General features: G+C 47.6%; 1 protein-coding gene across 1 annotated transcript; it reads right to left on the bottom strand.

The window, feature by feature from the left end:
- Positions 1-3,271: 3,271 nt before the first annotated feature.
- On the bottom strand, positions 3,272-15,969 carry CTH (cystathionine gamma-lyase). Its single transcript, XM_050306395.1, has 12 exons — positions 15,762-15,969; positions 14,009-14,090; positions 13,391-13,486; positions 11,605-11,714; positions 10,897-11,028; positions 9,071-9,128; positions 8,345-8,422; positions 7,534-7,686; positions 7,226-7,347; positions 5,763-5,815; positions 4,523-4,661; positions 3,272-3,871 (listed from the first exon to the last, which is right to left on the bottom strand). Exons 1-12 carry the CDS (start codon positions 15,909-15,911, stop codon positions 3,863-3,865), a joined length of 1,182 nt encoding a protein of 393 aa, XP_050162352.1. The 5' UTR covers positions 15,912-15,969; the 3' UTR covers positions 3,272-3,862.
- Between the last annotated feature and the right edge of the window lie 4,018 nt (positions 15,970-19,987).

The following is a 19,987-nucleotide window of genomic DNA, read 5'->3' as shown; positions in this document are numbered from 1 at the left end:
GCCTTTGTGACACATTCTCTTGGGAAATATTCCCAACTGAAATGGAATTCTGCTCCGTTCCTGCAGATCTCACACTGCTCTTGTGAAACACATGAAGCCTTTTAAAGTCATTAATTACAGTGTCAATAATTGCGCCATGGTGAGAACTCAACAAGCATCTTGGAAACACAGGCAGACGTGGATATATTGGAAAAAAATAACCTTAACTGTTAAATTTTCCTACCCAAATTCTGCAGCTGGTCTTGATAAAGGTCTGTCAGGGTGAGAGGTGTGTGTAGATGTGGACTGGCCCTGCTCCGGTGGCAGGTGTTGACCCACAGATTGGTTGAAGACTCAGAGTTTGGGTTTAATAAAGCAGGAATATGACAAAAGAGGTGAAAAATGTGATTTGCAAGAGGGGGGAAATAAATTCTCAGTCACGCTAAAGAGCTAGAAATGATGGCTGAAAACCTGGGGAGGAAAACATTTCCAACCTCCCACCCTGCTCTGACATTCCAGGGCCCAGTTGGTGGGATGGGGACTGCCTGCAGTGACCTGGGGGGTGTTCAGAGACTGAGATGCCTTCACCTTTGTGGGTGCCAGGGAAGGGAAGCTCTGTGGGCCCAGAGCTGGGTTTGGCCATGGTGAAGTCATATCCCTGAGCCCAACAGAGCTCAGGGAGTGTTTGGACAGCACTCTCAGGGACAGGGTGGGATTGTTGGGGTGTCCTGTGCAGGGCCAGGAGCTGGACTGGATGATCCCTGTGGGTCCGTCCCTTCCGTGATTCTCTGAGATTGGCAGAGTGAGAGCTGCATCTCCAACTCCATTTCCCAACATCCGGCTCTTCAGCAAGACACGAGAGAGTCAATATTTTCCTGATGGGAGATGATAAAAGGGAGGAATAAAAATTGCATTTGTAAGTCAGCTCCTGCACATAACAGAGATAAAAGAATTACAGAGCACTTATGAGGCTCAAGCTCATTTTGGTGATTCATGGAGACGCGAGTGCAGGGCTTGGGAAGCTGTTCCAGTACCAAAGGGCATCTGCTGGCTGGAGTTAATGCCTTTGAGCCCACTAAATCCATAAATATGCAGGATATGAGCTGTCATTCCCAGCTTGTGCTCGGACACGGACCTTGCAGAAGCAGAGTGAGATGGAGCATCTTCATGATGTGTCCATCGAGGGGCAGCAGCAAAGCTGCCAAAGTGTGTGGCTGGCTCCAGGAACAGGAATTTTGTGCGGGATCACCCAACAGTTTTTGGGTAGACAAGTTTATCCACTGCTGACAAAGAGAGGACCTCAATTACAGCAACTTTCCTGTAAGTGAAAGCTGAAGTTTCTAAGAACTCTTCTGACTAATGTGGTTCAGCTCTTGGCTGGAAAACACAGAGCCCTTCATCAAAAGGCTGTGACTGCGAGAAATGCCAAAAAAAGCTCAAATCCAGGGAATCTGAGGCTGGGAGTGCAAGTTGACCCCAGCACTGCTGCCACTCTAACGGTGGGGCTGGAAGCCAGCTCTGCCTCTGTTTTAACTGGTCTTATCTCCAGGCTTAGTGCTGCTCCACTATTTTCCAGGAAAAAATGTATCTTTAGCCAATACAAGCGATCTGGGCCTCAACATAAAAAGAAATTCCCCTGCAAGCGCAGAATCCACAGCTGCAACATCACCCCGAGGATGAAATGTGCCCTTTTATCTTCACAAAGATGGAATATGGGAAATACAACCCAAAGCTGGGGTCAGAGGGAATGGATCCAGGAAAGTCATGAACAGAGATACAGAGAGAGATCCCAAAGAATTATCTCCTGCTCAGATGTATAGAATCCTACAGTCTCCTGAGTTGGAAGGGAGCAATCATCAAGTCCAACTCCTGGCCCTGCATAGGACACCCCAAAATCCCACCCTATCCCTGAAAGTGTTGTCCAAATGCTTCTTGAGCTCTGACAGGTTGGGGCCATGATATAAAATGTGAATAATCAGTGTATGATCAGCTGGGTGCATCTCCTACCACTGTAACCTCCCCATGAAGGGACCAGTTCCCAGCAGGTCCAACCTCAGAGGCAGCTTCAGGTCAATATTCTATGTGTCAAGAAAATCATGGGACAATTCATTGAGAATTTCACTGCTGGCAGTTTTATCTTTCCCCAAACAAATGGGATAAGGGAAATTCCCGTCAGCAGCAGGACAAGCTTTTCATTTCATGGGAGATGAGAGATTCTCCTGACAGAAACCAGACACTGCTGCCCTTCAGGAGCAGCCAAAGACCAACCAGCAGGCTCATGGCACTGCACAGGGGCTGCACTTCCCAGAAAAACACATGGATCTGAATAAGGACTTCCTGTGGATGGGCTTTATGAGCTGCTGACCTGGTATAACCAGTGACCCACCCTTGGGAGGGGGCAAGGGAAAAGGGGGAATGGCTTCCCACTGCCAGATGACAGGATTAGATGGGATATTGGGAAGAAATTCTGCCCTGTGAGGGTGGTCAGGCCCTGGCACAGGTTGCCCAGAGAAGCTGTGGCTGTTCCATCCCTGGAAGTGCCCAAGGCCAGGTTGGACAGGGTTTGGAGCAACCTGGGATAGTGGAAGGTTCCCTGCCCATGGCAGGGGGTGGGACTGGATGAGCTTTAAGGTCCCTTCCAACCCAAATCAGTGTGAAATGAGGTGGTTAGGTGTGTGAATACTTTCACCTCAGTTTTCTCAGGCTATCATCACTGTAGATAGTGAAGGCTATTTCTGTTTGTGTGGTGATACACAAACACCCTTCCTGCCTCAGCTCCAGCCCTCTTTCCTCTCCTGCTCATGAGCTGGGCTGTCCCAGACCACATCTAAGGCAGCCTGGAATCAGCTGGTGAGTGACCATCACCCAACTCCCATTCCGTGTCAGCTCTCAATCTGAGACACAAAGCAAAAAGACACCCCAGAAAGTCCAATTTCTACTTAGTTTAGGAAAGCCAAACGTTCTCCCCAAGAAGGATCTGTGCAGTCAGTCTTGTAACAAAAACCTGCAGCACTTGTGCCTCTTTGGTGGCTCCTCAGCAGAGTCACCTGGGGGGACGTGGGAAGGGACGCCTTGTCCCACCCAGCCCCTCTGAGCATTCCCTGCCCGAACACTGCAATTTGCAGGAGAAGTTGTTCTATATCCAAATTTACATCTCTTTTTCTTGACAGAAGTAACACCATCAATGACATATTCTTCCCATAGGAAAATTTAAACAGTGTGAGGGTAATTCCATCACTTGATTTTGAACACAAGTAGCACATGGAAATGGAAGAATAAGGAAGACATCAAGGAAATTCAAAGCATATTTTAATTAAAATTGTCCCAATCATTCCCATAGCTAACAGCTATTAGAAAGCTATTATTTACCATTTCCGAAGCTTCATTTTCAATTCTGCATTAAAAAATCCAGAGGACAAAAGCTTTAAAGCACATTTCCAACCTAATTAAAATAAATCTAAGGCCAATCAGGTTTTTAAGCTGGGCTGTTGGGTTGAAAGAGTAGAAAAGAATGAACTGTGCATCCCACCAGCAGCATCAGGAACCACCCCCCTGTGACCTCAAACCACCAGAGTAAACACTGACCTCTGGGATAACATTCCTGAGTGAGCCCATGGCTGCTCTCACACACAATTACTGACTCCAGAAATCCCAACGGATTTCCCGACAACAGACCTTGACCCACAAGAGAGCCCAGGCTGTGCCACACACGGTCCATGCACAGCCAGGCAGCAGCAGAACCAACCTAACAGCACCTGGGAGACTCCCCAGGAATCCAGACTGAAATTCTAAAGGCAAATCAAAGGAGCAATTTGGTTTTCCATGTTCTCTTCCATAGTCTTTGCAACATCCAATTCCAAGTTCCTTCTTTAAGTCTCAAGGCTTATGCAAACTGCAAGGAGAAGGGAGAAGAGAGATAATTATGTTCTGCCCCTCATTAACCACAAACTTTTCTTCGTCTTTTCATAAATAAGACACATTTTGGTATTAGATTATTTTCATGCTGTGCTGGCAAATAGAAATATGTGTAGTTAATGATGATAACTTTTCCTATCATTAAAAAAAGCAAACAAAAAAACCTGAAAAAAAACCAGACAAAAACCATTAAAAACCAACCCTACACACACAAAAAATCCATTGTCTGAAATCCAGACCCGTGGGAGAGGAGCATCAGGACTGAAACAGCAGTACTTGAATGTTGGACTTACTGTTTGAGAGAAGCTCTTAAAGCTCCTTAATATATTTCAACCGTGCCAGGAAAAATCTGAAACAAACACTGAGCCTTTCTAGGCCCATGTGAGAGTCTCCCTGAGCCTGACTTTAGCAGGGATATTCCCATGACTCCAACATCTGTTGTACCTGAATCCGTGTCAGTTGAGACTGTGATTGACCAGGACACAAACCTTGTACAGGGAATCCTGACAGGGAGAGCTTTAAATCCAAGGTCTGATTAAGAGAGGCTTAAAATGTAAATGAGGTAAGAATTCCCAGGTGTCAGTCAGGGAGACATGGAATGATTTTTAGGGGGTAAGAACACACTCACCGCAGCCTTCAGGGCCTGGTCCAGGTCAGCCAGTAAATCCTCCTCATCCTCCAAACCCACAGAGAGGCGAATCAACGTGTCAGTGATGCCAAGAGCTTCCCTGTCCTCCTGGGGCACTGAGGCATGGGTCATGATGGCCCTGCAGGGACAAAAACCAGCCTGTTTCCTAAGAACTTTGCACTTTCTTCAGTAAAGCCCAAATCAGTTGGTTTTCTGCCAGCACCCCCAAAGTTTCATGAGGTTTTACACCTTTCTTGTGCCACTCGCTGCTGAACCCACAGATGGAAAGAGCTCGTGGGTGGCAGTGACTGTAAATGATGTGAAGTCAGGGACTTTAGAGTTTCAGGAAAGCATTTCCAAGCTACAAATTATTAATAAGAAGTGGATACTTAAAAATCTGGGGCTAAAAAAGGAGAAAATCCCATTCCTCTTCCTTCCAGAGTTTTTTAGGGTTTTTTTTTTGCTCTAAAAGCTGTGCTCTGCATGTGGAGAAGCAGCTGCAGTGAATAACCTCCAGTATAAAATCTTCTGTTTTCTATTAACTTCTGGTTTCTTCTTGTCAAACCGTACCAAATTGCACTGAAGGGTTTACTCTCTGCAGGTTTGGAGGATATGGGCAAGAGGGTATTTCCCCCTGTGGTCCACCAACCAACTCACAATTTCTTCCAGCTGCTGGAGTGGTTTAAGATCTGCTGTTACTCTAAAATGAATACCTGAAATGCTTTAGCACACAAAAAGCCATAAATTCCCACGTATCTTTTTGAAAAGCAAATTGGCTTTGAGTAAAAGAATCTAATTCCATATAAATCCTCTTTTTAGCCTTTTAACCTTAACAGGAGTGGCCAAGTGTTACTAAGATTCCCGCAAAAAATCCTGACAGGGAGAACAAGGCAGTTGGGTGCACGTACTGACCACGCCCTCTTGTGTGAGCAGGGAGCATGGCACAGCTCTTCCCTCCATCCCATCTGCTCCACAATTTCAACAAGCACTGAGTCCTTGTATTGTTTTCAGAGCAACAAATTCCTAAATCCCAGTCTTCCAGTCAAAATTCCTCCATCGCTGCACTCTCACATTCACAGAATTCACTCGCTCCGCTAGGTTTGTGCTACACAACACACCATTCTTTTCATTACATGGAAAACAGCTTGGCCTTGGGGACTGGAAAACTGTAGAACTCCCACTAATATTTTGGGGACTCTGCAGCCTTTTTGGACTTATTGAAGATAGAAGAATGACTTACGGGTGCTCTGCCAGGCTCTCGTAGCCCCCCAGACTCTCAGCCAGGGCGAACACCTACGAGAAAGATGGAACACAAGTTAACAAGGGTGAAAGGGAAGTGTGAAAGACAGAAGTTAATCCAAGTTTCCATGGATGCATGGAAAGAGATGTCAAAGAATCATGGAATATCCTGAGCTGGAAGGGACCCACAAGAATCATGAGTCCAACTCCTGGCCCTGCAGACACCCCAACAATCCCACCCTGTCCCTGAGAGCGTTGTCCATATGCTCCTTGAGCTCTGGCAGCCTTGGGGCAGTGACCACTTCAAGGACATTAAGGAAAAAGAATGATTAGGGTTTTTTTTCCCTCTGTTTTTCTATAATAACTTTTATTTTATAAATGGTATTAGTGTAATTCAGGAATAAAGTGTACATTTAGCAAGTAAGAGCTACTAAGATTTAAAACAGACTCATTCTGCCCCATTCTTGGAAGTGTCCAAGGCCAGGTTGGATGGGACTTGGAGCAACCTAGTATAGTGGAAGGTGTCCCTGACCGTGGCAGGGGGTGAAAGAAGATGGGCTTTAAGGTCCCTTCCAACCCAAACCAGTGTGGGATTCTATGATTCTCTGGAATGACTTTACTTTCGGACAAGCCTAGTGACAAACTGATGGTCATCCAAGTCAAAGGCCTTGGATAACTGTAAGGAACTACTTCTCCTGGGACACATTCCCTGATATTTCTAGTCAAAGCTGGCAGATCTCCTGTGCCAGGATTCAGTCCTTTCTCTCAGGTTAAAGGATATTTTGTGGGCAAATCATATTTTTAGTAAATTCATTTTCAGTGGGTGACATCAGCTGGCAAGTTAGAGAGGGGGCAGCAGGAAGTTCTAATTCACCTCTGCCAGTTCTTACTGTTTTTTCCAAGAACAAACCAGCAAAACCACCAGAGCAGGATGCAAATTAACCAGAGATCAAGACTAGAAACACATCAAAGGGCACAGGCAGAATGAACACATGGCAAAACAGCAAAAACCTGTTATTTGGGTCAACTAAACAACTAACCATTCCCTAAACTGAGGGACTCCCTCTGTGCTTCATGATTCAGATCTCCTCAATGTTTCATTTTCCTGATGAGCACTTTGAAATATTCCAGCAGTATTACACCAGCCACATCTCCTCTGCTTCCAGCTCCTGCACGTATTTTGGCAAAAGGCCCTTTGTCAGCAGCATTTCCTGGGCTAACCTGGACACACCTCACCTGCTGTGCAAACAAACCCTTCCAAGGAGCTCAGGCATCTTTTGTTTCCCCTCATCAGCCTTACAGTTACAAATTATCTATTATTTAGAGAGGGTCACACCCAAAAGACTTGAGGAGCTTTGCAAGTACAGACAAAGACTCTCCCCTCACCAAGAAAAGCCACTTCTACCATCCCCCTCAGCAGGACAGTCCCTCGTCCCTCCGAGGAGGTGTTTTATTGCCATTTACCTTTAGGCTCTTGAGGAAGGCAGTAGCATGTTTGAGGTTCCCTTTGATGTAGAAGGTGATCATGCCAGGACAGCCCGTGCACTGGCGCTTCGTCAGCTCATGCTGAGGGTGGGAAGGCAGCCCTGGAATTTAGGGAGTCACTTGGAGTGAATGACCCTTCTTCCAAGGAGGAGCAGCTTCCCCCTCAGCCTCTGCCAAGGTGGACACCCAGCCTGAGTCACCACACGAAGGTGACTGTGACACGGAGCATCACAGCACCCAAACCCACCCTCTGGGACACTTCCTGCTCAGAGGTCCTGCCAACCCACCTGGGAAAATGACCTTCTCCACGCAGGAATGTGACTCGAGGAACCGGGCGACGGCCATGGCGTTGTGGAAGTGCTGCTTCATGCGGATGTGCAGCGTCTTCAGCCCCCGGTTGCACAGGTAGCAGTCAAAGGCAGACGGGACGGCCCCGAGAGCTGGGGAAGGGAGACAAAATTCCTCAGAAAAAAGGGGTGGGTCTGGGTTTTAGTACAATTGATATAGACCTAATCTCCAACATTTCTAAAGCTGGAACGAGACAAAGTGGGAAGACACCTGCTGCAATCTGCCCTCCTCATCTCACACATGTGGGGAGCCAATTAATGAGGTGAATTAACAAGCTGAAGCCTCAAGGGTTCTATTTATTAGACATAATATACCTTTATTGTCTCTGCTGTAGGCAGAGGGCAGGCACAATCCCATACAGAAATTTATTGCTGACAATTAAGAGGCAGTAAAATGCTTGAAATCAACATATATAAGAAAATTCTGATGCGTGAGTTTAAAAAACCCCTTTAACTGCAGGTGTGCATGAGGCAGACAGACCTTGATGCTTCCAGGATGTGCCTCATCAGCTCTCTAGGAGCAGTTAGGAAGTGAAGACCAGTGTCATTAATTTTATTAAGTTTATTTTATTAATTTAAACATTATTTTAATTGTATTGAAATTTATTAAAATAAAAATTTATTTTATTATTCCCATTTCTGCCCATTTGAGCTAGGCAGAATTCCCACTTGTGTGCATTCCCACGCTCCCCAGTAGGAGCTGGTTTGTGACCAGGATTCATTTCCAGGTATTTCCTGTATCAGTACTCACAGTTCTGCAGGAATTTGAGCCTCTCATAGAGATCATCCCGGTTCACTGAGACCAGCCCCATTACCACATCACTGTGCCCTACAAATGAAGACAAGAAGAGGATCAGCCATTCCATCTGCTCCAGAGTTCTGCCTCAACCTCCCAGTTTCTCCATTCTGGTGTTACTAAAACCCCAGTTCTGCAAGGCCTTGGGTTGTTCCTGAAGCTCTAGCCCTTCTTCCCGTGCAGGCAGAAATCATAAGGCAGATTTGGGCTGTTTCTAAAGCTCTGCTCAGCACTGTCTCCTGCACTGGCACTTCCCAGGACACCTCTGCCACCTGCCAGGACACTGCAGGAACCAGGAATGTCCTCGTGAGCAACTCCTGGTTCAGGGAGAGTAGCTCCCAACCCACCTCCTCCTGAAGGCACCTGCTTTGTTGTAGCCAAATTAAAACCAGCATGGCTTTATAATAATAATAATTCATACTATCAAAGAATTCCAGACTGGTTTGAGTTGGAAGGAACCTTAAATATCTCATCCCACCCCCTGCCATGGGCAGGGACACCTTCCACTACCCCAGGTTACTCCAAGCCCCATCCAACCCGGCCTTGGACACTTCCAAGTATGAGGCAGCCACAGCTTCTCTGGGCAACCTGTGCCAGGACCTCACCACCCTCACAGGAAGGATTTCTTCCCAAAATTCCATCCAATCCTGCAATAAGTAGGTGTTGAACTCCCACACTCACCGTTCATGTATTTGGTCGCAGAACTCATACAAATATCAGCCCCCAGGGACAGAGGACGCTGAAACAAAATTAAATTCACAGTTCTGATTAAAGCCTGTGTGCAGCCAGGTTCACTTTCAGCTATCCAAAAAGGCTGGGAGCTTACACAGCAAAAAATAAGTGGAGAAACTAATGAAAAACCCACAAAAATTTAACACCTTAAACACAAAAACCTGAGAATGATGACTGAATATGTGATAAAACCAAAAGCACAGGGAGACACTGAATTCAAGATAAGCACAGTCGAATGTGATTTAACAGCACTGGTCCAATTCCCACTGGCTTCAGGGAGAGAAGTGGTTGAATCCATCTAACATATAGTTCATATTTGGAAAAAATAGTTCTATTGCTTAGTTGAGGCAAGAAAAATAATGGTATTTACTCTCCAAAGTGGATTTCCTTAGAAAATTAAGACTTCAACACAGTCTGAAAAGCAAAAAAATTGCTTTCCAGGTATTGGTGATACTGCACTGAAAGAACTGAAAACAGGAGGAAAGGAGGTTTTCTTTGCCAGCTGTTTTCCCTCACCTCCCAGCTTTGTTCCCAGAAGCCTTTTGAAGGTGAGATGAAGCAAGAGGTTGATGGGCAAGAGGTCGTGAACAATGTGATCCTTTTAATTAATCACTGAGTGATGTTGCACGTAATATAAACATATTCCAAAGAGCCAAGAGCATCAGGGTGTTAAAAGGTAACAAAGCAAGCAGGTCTAAAGGCTGCTGAGCCAGACTGAACATGGACATCCATCCAAGGAACATGGATAACACTCACTCCCCATGCACAGCCAGAACCACCATGGAAAAATGCCTTTTACGCTCAATATTTACATACAAATCACTCTGAAATTCTCATTTGCTTAGCACCAGCTGACGTCTGGAGGGGTTTAACAACACTACCTACTCCCCTCACCAAAATTAATCATTAGCACTGGCACCAGGCTGACCCAGACTCATTAACCAGCCCAGTTCACTTTGTGCCTTTCACACCCCCATTTCTGAAGTAAATTGTGAATTTTGAACTGAGTAACACATTGCAGGGGGGGAATCACCAAGGTTCTGGAATCTCCCAGACCAACTGCAGTGCTGCTGGAGCTAAGCATTAACACTTTGTGCAGAACTCCCTAAATTCATGAAGATCTCAGTACCCTGAACAAAACCAGACACTTTCCCTTTGCACTTTGCAAAAAGGGTGACTTTAGATCTAAAACACAAGGGATTGGCTTGGTCTCCTGGGAAATTTATATGCATATTTCCATTCCATATGAAGATCAACAAAACTTGGAAGTTTATTATTCTGAAACACTTTCAGAACTTAAGAAAATCTCTTCACTTCGTGTTATCCATATAAAAAAGTTATGTCAGTTGTTATAGACAAAGTTTTGAACTTCTAAGCCACATACCAAAATATTGAAGAAATATTGAATGTCTCAAAGGAAGATTGAACAAAGTTTGCTCGTTTTAACTTTTTCTTTCACTACTTTTTCTAGACTACCAAGTGGTTCAGAGCAGTGCTTAAACAGCACATACAAAAGAATTGCTATAAAAACGCCAAAGTCAGGAAACAGGACACTTTTTAACAGGCCTGCTGTGATATTCATCAGTAAGAACCAAAATCCATGATTTTTGAATGACAGATACACCTCCACGGATGCAACCAGCAGCATTAACCTGCAGGTAGAAACAGAGCAGGTGATTTTACAATGCAAAGATCAAAACTACAGTTCCTTGGTGCTTCCCTTTTCAAAAATGTCCCTTCAACTACACTGAATAATGGGATAATGGTGAACACACCTGGAAATAGGAAGACATGAAGCTGTTGTCCACTGCCAGGAGAACATCCCCATGTTTATGTACCACATCAGCACAGGCACGGATGTCGATGACCTTCAGCATGGGGTTGGTGGGGGTCTCGATCCAAACCAGCTGCACAAATCCAACAGAAACCACCAGGTCAGAGATTTGCAGTGCTGCTGATGCCCCTTGGGTAAGTGAGAAGTGCTTTCAGTGCTAATTTATTGAGTGCCAGCTTCCCAGAGGGGAAACAAGGCTTCCCTGCTGGAGCAAGGGAAGATTGCTTAGGAGAGGTGATTGAGGTGATTCCCCACAAACTCAACATGGGAAGCCAGCAAAGCTTTTGCAAATCCAGGTTCATCCCACCTGGAGAAGGCCTGATGGAGCAAGAACAAAGTGTTTACACCCAAAGGTCTGAATCACTTCCCTGGATCAGGGGATTATCCATTCCAGTGCCATGGAGCACCTCCAACTCTGAGGTCAGTGTTCCCTCTGCTCTTTCTTACCTTTTCCCTCCTCCTCTCTCTCTCCAGGGTGTTTTTTTTATCTTCTTAAAACATTTTCCATGAGGCAGCACAAACATGACCACATGCCCTGGTAGGACCAGCTGTGCCCCAACCCCTGCAGCCCCTCAGATCGACACAGACACCAAATTCAACGCAGGCAAGAATAAAACTATTTAACAACATTCATTTCCCTCTCCCCTACCTTGGTCTGTGGTGTAATTGCAGCTTCCAGGCATTTTGGTTTTGTGCAGTCAACAAAAACTACCTTCAAACCAATTTCTGAGGCGATTTTCCTGAAGTATCTGTTTGTGCCTAAAAAAAACCCAAAATCACATAATGAAACAAGTTCCTTGGACTTCCCTTCATTGCTGTCCAGTCTTTTGTATCATCCAGGGAAAGTCAGGAGGGCACTGCTTTGTGCTGCATGTAAATGACAAATCAGTATTGTTTTATTTCTAAAAATGTTTAAAAATTGTTGTAGTTTTAATTATCATGAAAATGTAGTAATGGGAATATGAGATCAGAGTGATTTATGAAGTATTTGATATCAGTGGGGTTTTTTGATCAGAAAATTAAACAGAGAAGCATCAAGGGGAAGACTCCAGTACTGTGTTTATTATCATTCCATTAAAAGTGATTCTTTCCTTCCTGTCTGTCTTTGGAACCTTTCATTGAGAAAATTAAAAGAAGAATCCAGCAGCAAACAGTTGATCAATAGATGAGCAACACACTACCTGGAAACACCACCTGGATTAAAAATTAACTTATTGGGTGTCTCTGCCAAGGTTCTCCCACATGGACTCCCTTCTGTCCAACAGCAGTTTGCCATCAAAGCATGAAGGGATGGAACATGGAGACTCTGTGCACTGAAGGCACAGCTCAGTGGTTTGGGGGTTTAAGGAAATGCTTTTTTTATAACAAAAGTATGGAAAAAAAAATCAGGGGAAAAACAATTAAATTATCTTTGCAAAAGCCACCCCAGGTCGAGGCTTTAATGAGCAGGTGAGCAAGTTTTGCTTGAAAAATACCCCCTGAGCCCTTCAGAAGTGAGGAACTGCCCATGTGCTCTGGTTAAATGATTGATTTGAGTTGTGGTGAGAGAGCTGTGAGTTAAAGGAGCAGAGATTCCTGCTGTCTCCAGCTGCAGTTGGAGAATACTCTCTGGCATGACAGCACTTCAGTGTGCAAAGCAAGTATGTGTGTGTTTAGATTTGATGTGCACAAGCACAGAGAACTGACTGGCAAACACTCAGCACGTCTAAGGAAAAGGAAAGTTGATTTCCAGGTTTTCCAGCTACTGATTGGGAAACCTGCCTCTAACCTTCCCTTGATAACAAAGCAGGTTGGATCTCTCTGTGCCAAGGCCTTGGAGACACCAGCCCTGCTGACCAATGGAACAGAAGTCACACACCGAGGAACTGTCATACCACGTCCTGCCAGCATGTTCCTCCTCAGGAATTCTGGGTGACCTTCTGAAGGACTTGGCTTGGTAGATGCCCTCTGGGACTGGGAGTTGTTGATAAATATGATGCAAGATCAATACCTAAGAGTGGGCTGTGGCATCTCTGAAGTGTTCAGAAAGCACGGGGACAACAGAGGGAAGCTGTGCTTTGGGGGGAGATGATGGAATAGTTGTCTGGAACAGTCCAGATAGTCCCTGTTGGTAAAGGGTTAAACCTAGGGAAGGGATCAGAGAAATACCAGCCACTGAAAAGAGGGTTCTGCCCTGCAAACAAAGGTAAGTGCAGCACTAAGATGTTGGTGTTTCCCCTCACTCAAACACACATTTGTTGTTACATATTTTTAAACCTCCACGTTGTGCCAATGGAATATTTCAGTGCCTGAAATTCTAACACCTGAATCAGACAGGAGTGATGTGTGTTCTCACAAGGTGAAAAAGCTTCAGAGAAAAGGGGAATTTCAGAGAGTTCAGGTCCATTTGATCCTTTGCACGGTGAAGATCAAAGCCCCCGTGGTGCTGTACATACCTCCATAGACATCATCCATGCAGATAACTGTGTCCCCTGTCTTCAACAGGTGACAGATGTTCAGAAGAGCTGCTAAGCCCGAAGAATAAGCTAAACCTGGAACAGAACAGAGTAAGTGGCAGACAGGCTGTGTTTGATGTGATACAACTTGGTCAGACCTGCCTTCACCTCCCTCACTTTGCCTCTCAAAGGAACTGTCACTCTCACTCTCCCTCACTTGGTGAGTGCAGCCAGTTAAAGCAGCAGTTTGATTTACACAGCTTAGGACCAGGATGGACACTGGTGCCAGACTGGAAACATATTGGGACCAGGGGCTGCCTGCTCCCCCTCCCACTGCATCCAGTGCTGCTGCACAGGGATGGATTCAGCTTATCTCAGGCATCAAACACAGTGAAAGAAGCACGACAGAAAGCCCAGGGACTGAGCTGGACTTTCCAACAATAACTGCTGGACTCTGACACCCTGAAGCCGCTCTTGCAGTCAGAGCTGTGATCGTGGAGTCATGGCATGGTTTGGGTTGGAAGGGACTTAAAGCTCACCCCGTCCCACCCCCTGCCATGGGACACCTCCCACTAGTCCAGGTTGCCCTGAGCCCTCCCCAAGCCATGAATTACTCACCGTATTTGGCTCCATCGAGGGCAGCCGCAGCCTTTTCCAGGCAATCTCGGGTCGGGTTCCCAGACCGGCTGTACTCATATCCCTGGAATAGGAGGGAGAGACAATGTAAGAGAGAGCACTGGGAAAGCTTTAGACAATACTACTTCCAGATGCCTCCAAGAGCCCTTGCTGGGGGCATCCAGCTCCTCCCAGAATGGCAGGAGGGCTTCCTGGCACAACAACAGGGCATTCCCATCGGCAAAAGCTGTCTAGGGGTACACTGGGGAAGCACCCACATTCTCCTACTTTTTCCTAAACATCCGTCTGTGGTCAGTGTTGGAGAAAAGGTCTTGGGCTGACACAGTCCACTCACTCTCAGATCTCAAAATGGGTCAGGTTGGAAGGGATCACAGTGAGACATTTGCTCCAACCTCCCTGCTCAAGCAGGGCCATCCCAGAGCACATGGCACAGGACTGTGTCCAGAGGGTTCCTGAATATTTCCGGGGAAGGAGACTCCACAACCTCTCTGGAGGGAATTATCAGGGAAAATTTTCCCATCTCCACCACACTCAGCCTCAGAGATGGCACAGGGCCAACTGTGCCTGTCACTTCCTGAAAACCCAGACGTGTCCCTGGCAACTTCCACAACTCACTGCTCCAGCTTTTATGGGAATTCTGAGAAGATTTAATGGGGAAAACCACTCATGCATGCTGGATGTAGTTGTTACAGAAAACCTGCTGAGCACCCTGGTATTTGCATTCTTTAAGAATTCTTGTTTAATGACAACTTCCTCGTGTTCTGGAATCCTGAGGATTGCTCCGGCAAAGCTCCTAGCAGGAACACGAACAGCCTGACATCAGGATTGTGGATACAGCAGCTGACTCCTTCTGAGGGCTTCTCCTGCTCCCAGGCATTCCCAGATGAATTCTGTGTGGAATCAGGGATCCCAAGGCACATCCCTTCTGCCCAGCCGGCCCAGTTCAGCCTGTGGCTTTGGAGCAGACCCTGGTTTAGGAGGGGCAGGTTTGTGCCATGGCCCATCAGAAACTTCAGGACAGATCACTGAAACCTTCCTAGTACTTTCTGTGGGGCAGCCACAAAATCCTTATGAAATATTTCCTTCTGTTTGGAAGGAAAACTAAAGCAGCCTCTCACACAATGTGTGCGAAGGAGAACACAGATTCTGCCTGGGCCCTGCATCTGGAAAATGGGCAGGTAAAGCTTCCCAGAGTCCTGGCTCTGTGCAGCCCATGGAGCTGGGAAGCAGCATCTCTTCCTCTCCGTTTCACGTGGAAATCATCCCAATCTCTCTCAGTTCCCAGAAAAACACAATCACAGTCTGGATCAGGCTGGAAGGGACCACAGTAGCTCACCTGGTCCCACCTCCCTGCTTCAGCAGAGTCATCCCGGAACACATGGCACAGGATTGTGTCCACACAGGTCTAGAATATCTCCAGTGACGGAGACTCCACATCCTCCCTGGGCAAAACCACCGCTACCAGCGGGGAAAAGATGCTCGGTTTGTGCAGAAGCTGCCACGTGGGAAAACATTTCCACCGGGAGCTCCCTCCCATTCCCAGGGGCAGCCGCTTCCCGGACCTCCCAAAGCGGGGCCTTCGGGGGTCTCCCCCCGTGTGCCCAGTGGCTCGGTGCCCCCGTGGGTGTCTCGGTACCACCTGGGTGTCTCGGTACCCCCGAGGATGGCTCGGTACCCCCGTGGGGGTCTCGGTGCCCCGGGGGTGACCCGATGCCGCGGTGGCGGCCACACTCACCGCATGCTCGCCGGGCGCCCGCTGCTTGAAGGTGGTGGAGAGAGAGATGGGCGGCACCACGGCCCCGGAGCGCCACTGCTCGGGGTCCTGGCCGGCGTGGATGGCGCGGGTGGCGAAGTGCGGGAAGGGCGGCAGGAAGCCGCGCTCCATGTCTGCCTGTGCCGCCTGTGCCGCCCGTCCCGCGTGTCCCGGGAACTGCCGGGGCCGCCGCCGCACCGGGGGCGCGACGGGGGCGGGGCCTCGGCGCGGCCCCTCATTGGCTGCGGCGCCGCGGGGGCGGGGCCAGCCCCGCAGCGGCAGCGCCCGCCCGCCGGGGGGAGCCCGCGAGCCGGGATCGTCCCGATCCTGCGGGATTGCCCAGAAAGAGAGCGCCTTCCCTGGGAAGGGAAAAGGGAGCAGCGCTGCCTGGATCACCTCAGCATCCGGGAAAGAGGTAACCCCAGCACCAGCACACCCTGGAGTGATCTGCGAAAGCAGCGCTGCGGAGAAGGATCTGGGAGTCCGAGCTGTCCCTGAGCCAGCCGTGTGTCCTGGAGCCGGGAGGGACAATGGGATCCGGGGGTGCATCAGGAAGAGCATTGCCAGCAGGTCAGGGAGGGGATCCTGCCCCTCTGCTCAGCCCTGAGGAGTCACATCTGGAGTGCTGTGTCCAGTTCTGGGCTCCTCAGGACACGAGGGATGTGGAGCTCCTGGAGAGGGACCAGCAGAGGCCGCAAAGATGATTTGGAGCCTGGAGCATCTCTGAGGAGAACTGTGGGAGCTGGGCCTGGTCAGCCTTGGGAAGGGACACTGAGAGGGGATCCCCTCAGTCCATACAAATATTTCCAAGGGGTGTCAGAGGATGGTCCCAGACTCTGTGCAGTGGTGCCCAGCAACAGGACAAGAAGCAATGACAATAAACTAAAACACAAGAATGCGGAAAAACTCATGAGGAACTCCTCCTCAACATGAGGAAGAACTTCTTTCCATGGAGGTGGCAGAGCACTGGAACAGTTGCCCAGGGAAGGTATAGAGTCTCCCTCTCTGGAGACATTCCAAACCCACTTGCTCCAGGTGAGCCTGCTCTGACAAGGAAGGTTGAACTGGATGATCTCCAGAGGTCCCTTCCAACCCCAGCAATTCTGGGATTCCGTGAAATATCTTATTAATGTGTATAAATATCTAAAGGAGGGGTGACAGAGGATGGACCAGCCTCTGCTCCAGGATGCCCAGCACTGGGACAAGAGGAACAGGCAGGAACTGATGTCCAGGAAGTTCCACCTGAACATGAGGAAGAACTTCCTTCCTGTGTAGCGACCGAGCACTGGGACAGATTGCCCAGAGTGGATGGAGTCTCCTCACTGGAGATATTTCAGAACCCTCTGGACACAATCCTGTCCTGTATGCTCTGGGATGACCCTGCTGGAGCAGGGAGGTGGGACCAAGTGAGCCACTGTGGTTCCTTTCAGCCTGACACATTCTGGGATTAAAAATTAATTCATTGTGTCTCCCTGCCAAGGTTATTCCACATGGATTGACATCCACGGAACACCAGTTTGCATTCTGAGGGTAAAGGGCACACAGGGGTGGGTTCAGTGTGCTGAAGGATACGTACAAAGAGGGTTTATATTATATTTTTAAAAGAAACATTTTCTTTACAACAAAAATACAAATAAAATATGAGCAAAACTGGATCTAAGCAGAGCAAAACCCCTGGGTGTGCACAGGGCAGGGTCTCAGCCTGGGCACACAGCAGGAACCTGAGATTTATGAGGGAGGTATTTCATCCTGTGGTGACAAATCAGCTTCCCGTGGGAAACGGATCCTGTGGAAAATGTCCACACAAAGCTCAGGGGCGAAGCTTTGCTGTGGACCCACCGTCCTGCCGGGTTACAGCGTTTCAGGTACCACCAAATCCGATAACCGGTCTGTCTCCTTTTTATAGCAATTTTTATTAGGAAATCCAGGATAGTCAAGCAGAGGCAAAAGGAAAATGGAATTATTTCCTTGACATACAAAATTCCTTCCTCCTTTTTCCCATTGGTCATCTCTGCAGGTTCCTGGAGGAGGCTGGGCCTGTCCCTTGATGTTCCTGCTCCTTTCATGGACACAGATCTCACCCAAATATCCCCAAAACCTCCTGCTGAACCACTTCACTGAGCCAGGACAAAAATTATTTTAGTCCCATGGATCAGCCCAAGTGAAGAGCTTGTGGTTTTTCCAGTGTAATAAGGAGATATAAAAATTCCTGAAGTGTTTTGGGACAGCATGAACTGCAAAGAGAATCAACACTTCCACCTGATGTCTTGAAGTTCCTTACCAGCTTTTTCTTGTTAGGTTTTATTTCCTTAAATCCTTCCTGGAGGAATGCACCCATGAGAGATCATTTATTTCCTGCTGGAGGAATTCCTTAAGTGAAGTTTCCACAGAGCCACAGCCCAGGAACTGTAGGAAATGGAGTTCTGGCGCATTCCTGCTACTTTTATCCCAATTACTCTTGGGAGGGAGAAATTTCAGTCATTTAAGAAAACGGAGAATATAAACAATGCAAAGTTCTGTTGTTAAATGGTCAAAATAACGCCAGTTCTCAAGAATTTTTAGATCCATAATAATTACACAGTTGGGATTCACTACAAACACCAGTTTTTCCCAGAGCCCTTCCCATGAGTAATGTCTTAGTTACATTGAAAAAGGACTCCATAATAAGCTGGTAAACAGTGACTTCAGGCTGTCAGTAATTAAAAATGTAACATGAAGCTTCCAACATCAGCTAAAGCCTGAGCTAATCCACCTATTCCACAAGACCAGCTGTGCTCCATGTGTGTTTCCAGCACAGCACCAGAGAACGGAGAGGAGATATCAGACCTGCTGACAGTGCCAACCTCTCACATCCTCCTTATAAATGGGTTTTAATTTTCCCTAAAAACAAGAAGAGACAGAAAGTCTTGTTGGAAAGACCAATGGAATACAGAACAAAAGCAACTTTGGGATTTTGTTTTCCCTGGAATTATTTAAAATTCTGTATTAGGACTGCAAAAAGCTGTGTGGGAAGAGGCTGGTCTGTCACAGAAATCGTATTTCATAGTTCCTAAATCTCCCTACAACTGTTCTTGGCCACTTATCCTGAGTGGAGATGATGCCAACTGGGGAAAGACAGAGATCACCCTGGCAGGCAGTTCTGTACCACAGCAGGTCTGATCTTCCTGACAACCTGGAGGTATTTTCCCCTGGAAGCATTAGTAAAATATCCAGTGTACCTGGAATTTGACACATCATCGCTTTTTTAATTATTCATGCCACTACTGGAATCAGAACCTTGCAGAAGTGGCACTGGAGCAGGAGCTGCTATAAGAAATCAGGAAGCTCTGACCTGAACAGGTACTTTCTAAGCTGACAATGCACCTTCAAGGACTGACACCAGGACAGGGTGACTGTCCCATCTTTCCCTTTCCCTGCACATCGTTTTGAGGAAGACAACTTGTCCAGGTCCCGTTGTTCCCCAGGGAACTTGTTTCACAGACATGTATCACACTGGGGCTTTTCCTTCTATTCCCCTGTCCCTCAGGGAAGGAAACAGGCACCAAAATGAGGGGTCTGGGTGATGTTTTGTTCAGAGGAGCATCAGGAGCCTATTGCTTTTCCTTTGCTCCCAAAGGGATTCATGGAAGGAGAGCCCTCCATGACCCAGGAAATATCCCTGAGGTCCTGTTCTTTCTGGGATTTGGCTCATTTGTGTGTGGTTTGTTTACACCTCTATGTAAATGCAGTGCGTAGATACATGGGATCATCTCTCCATTGCATCACTACACTTCAGACCAACACGCTCCTGATCCACCCTGGCACTTTACACATCCCAGAGGAATCCGGAGGAGTCATCACAGCAGATTTTGGCAGTGGGCTGAGGACCTGGGCTCTTCCCTCATGAAGCATCAGGGACGGTGCTTCTTCCTCTCTGAGATGGGTGGGAGCAGTTCCTGAGGGCCAGAGGCTGTGCTGGAGCAGTAGCGCTGCTCCAAGGAGATGGACACAGGCAGGCACATCCCTCTGGGAAGGGCAGTCCCTCAGGAAGCAGGGAGAGTTGCCTGGCCCACGGTGTCTCCTGGTACCCACGAGACAGCAGCTGTATCAGTGCAGTGTCAGGAGCTGTTGTTCCCATTTAGAAATGCCTGATACATCTCCAGCTTTGTTTAACACAGGCAAGTGCTGGATTCTGCCCCTGGGACGGGGCAGCCCTGGACGTAGAGGCA

This window comes from Myiozetetes cayanensis, unplaced genomic scaffold (genome assembly GCF_022539395.1).
Source record: "Myiozetetes cayanensis isolate MyiCay16 unplaced genomic scaffold, myiCay2020 scf12, whole genome shotgun sequence".
Lineage (NCBI taxonomy): Eukaryota > Metazoa > Chordata > Aves > Passeriformes > Tyrannidae > Myiozetetes > Myiozetetes cayanensis.
The sequence above is the reverse complement of the archived record's forward strand: the minus strand, read 5'-3'. Positions and strand labels throughout refer to the sequence as shown.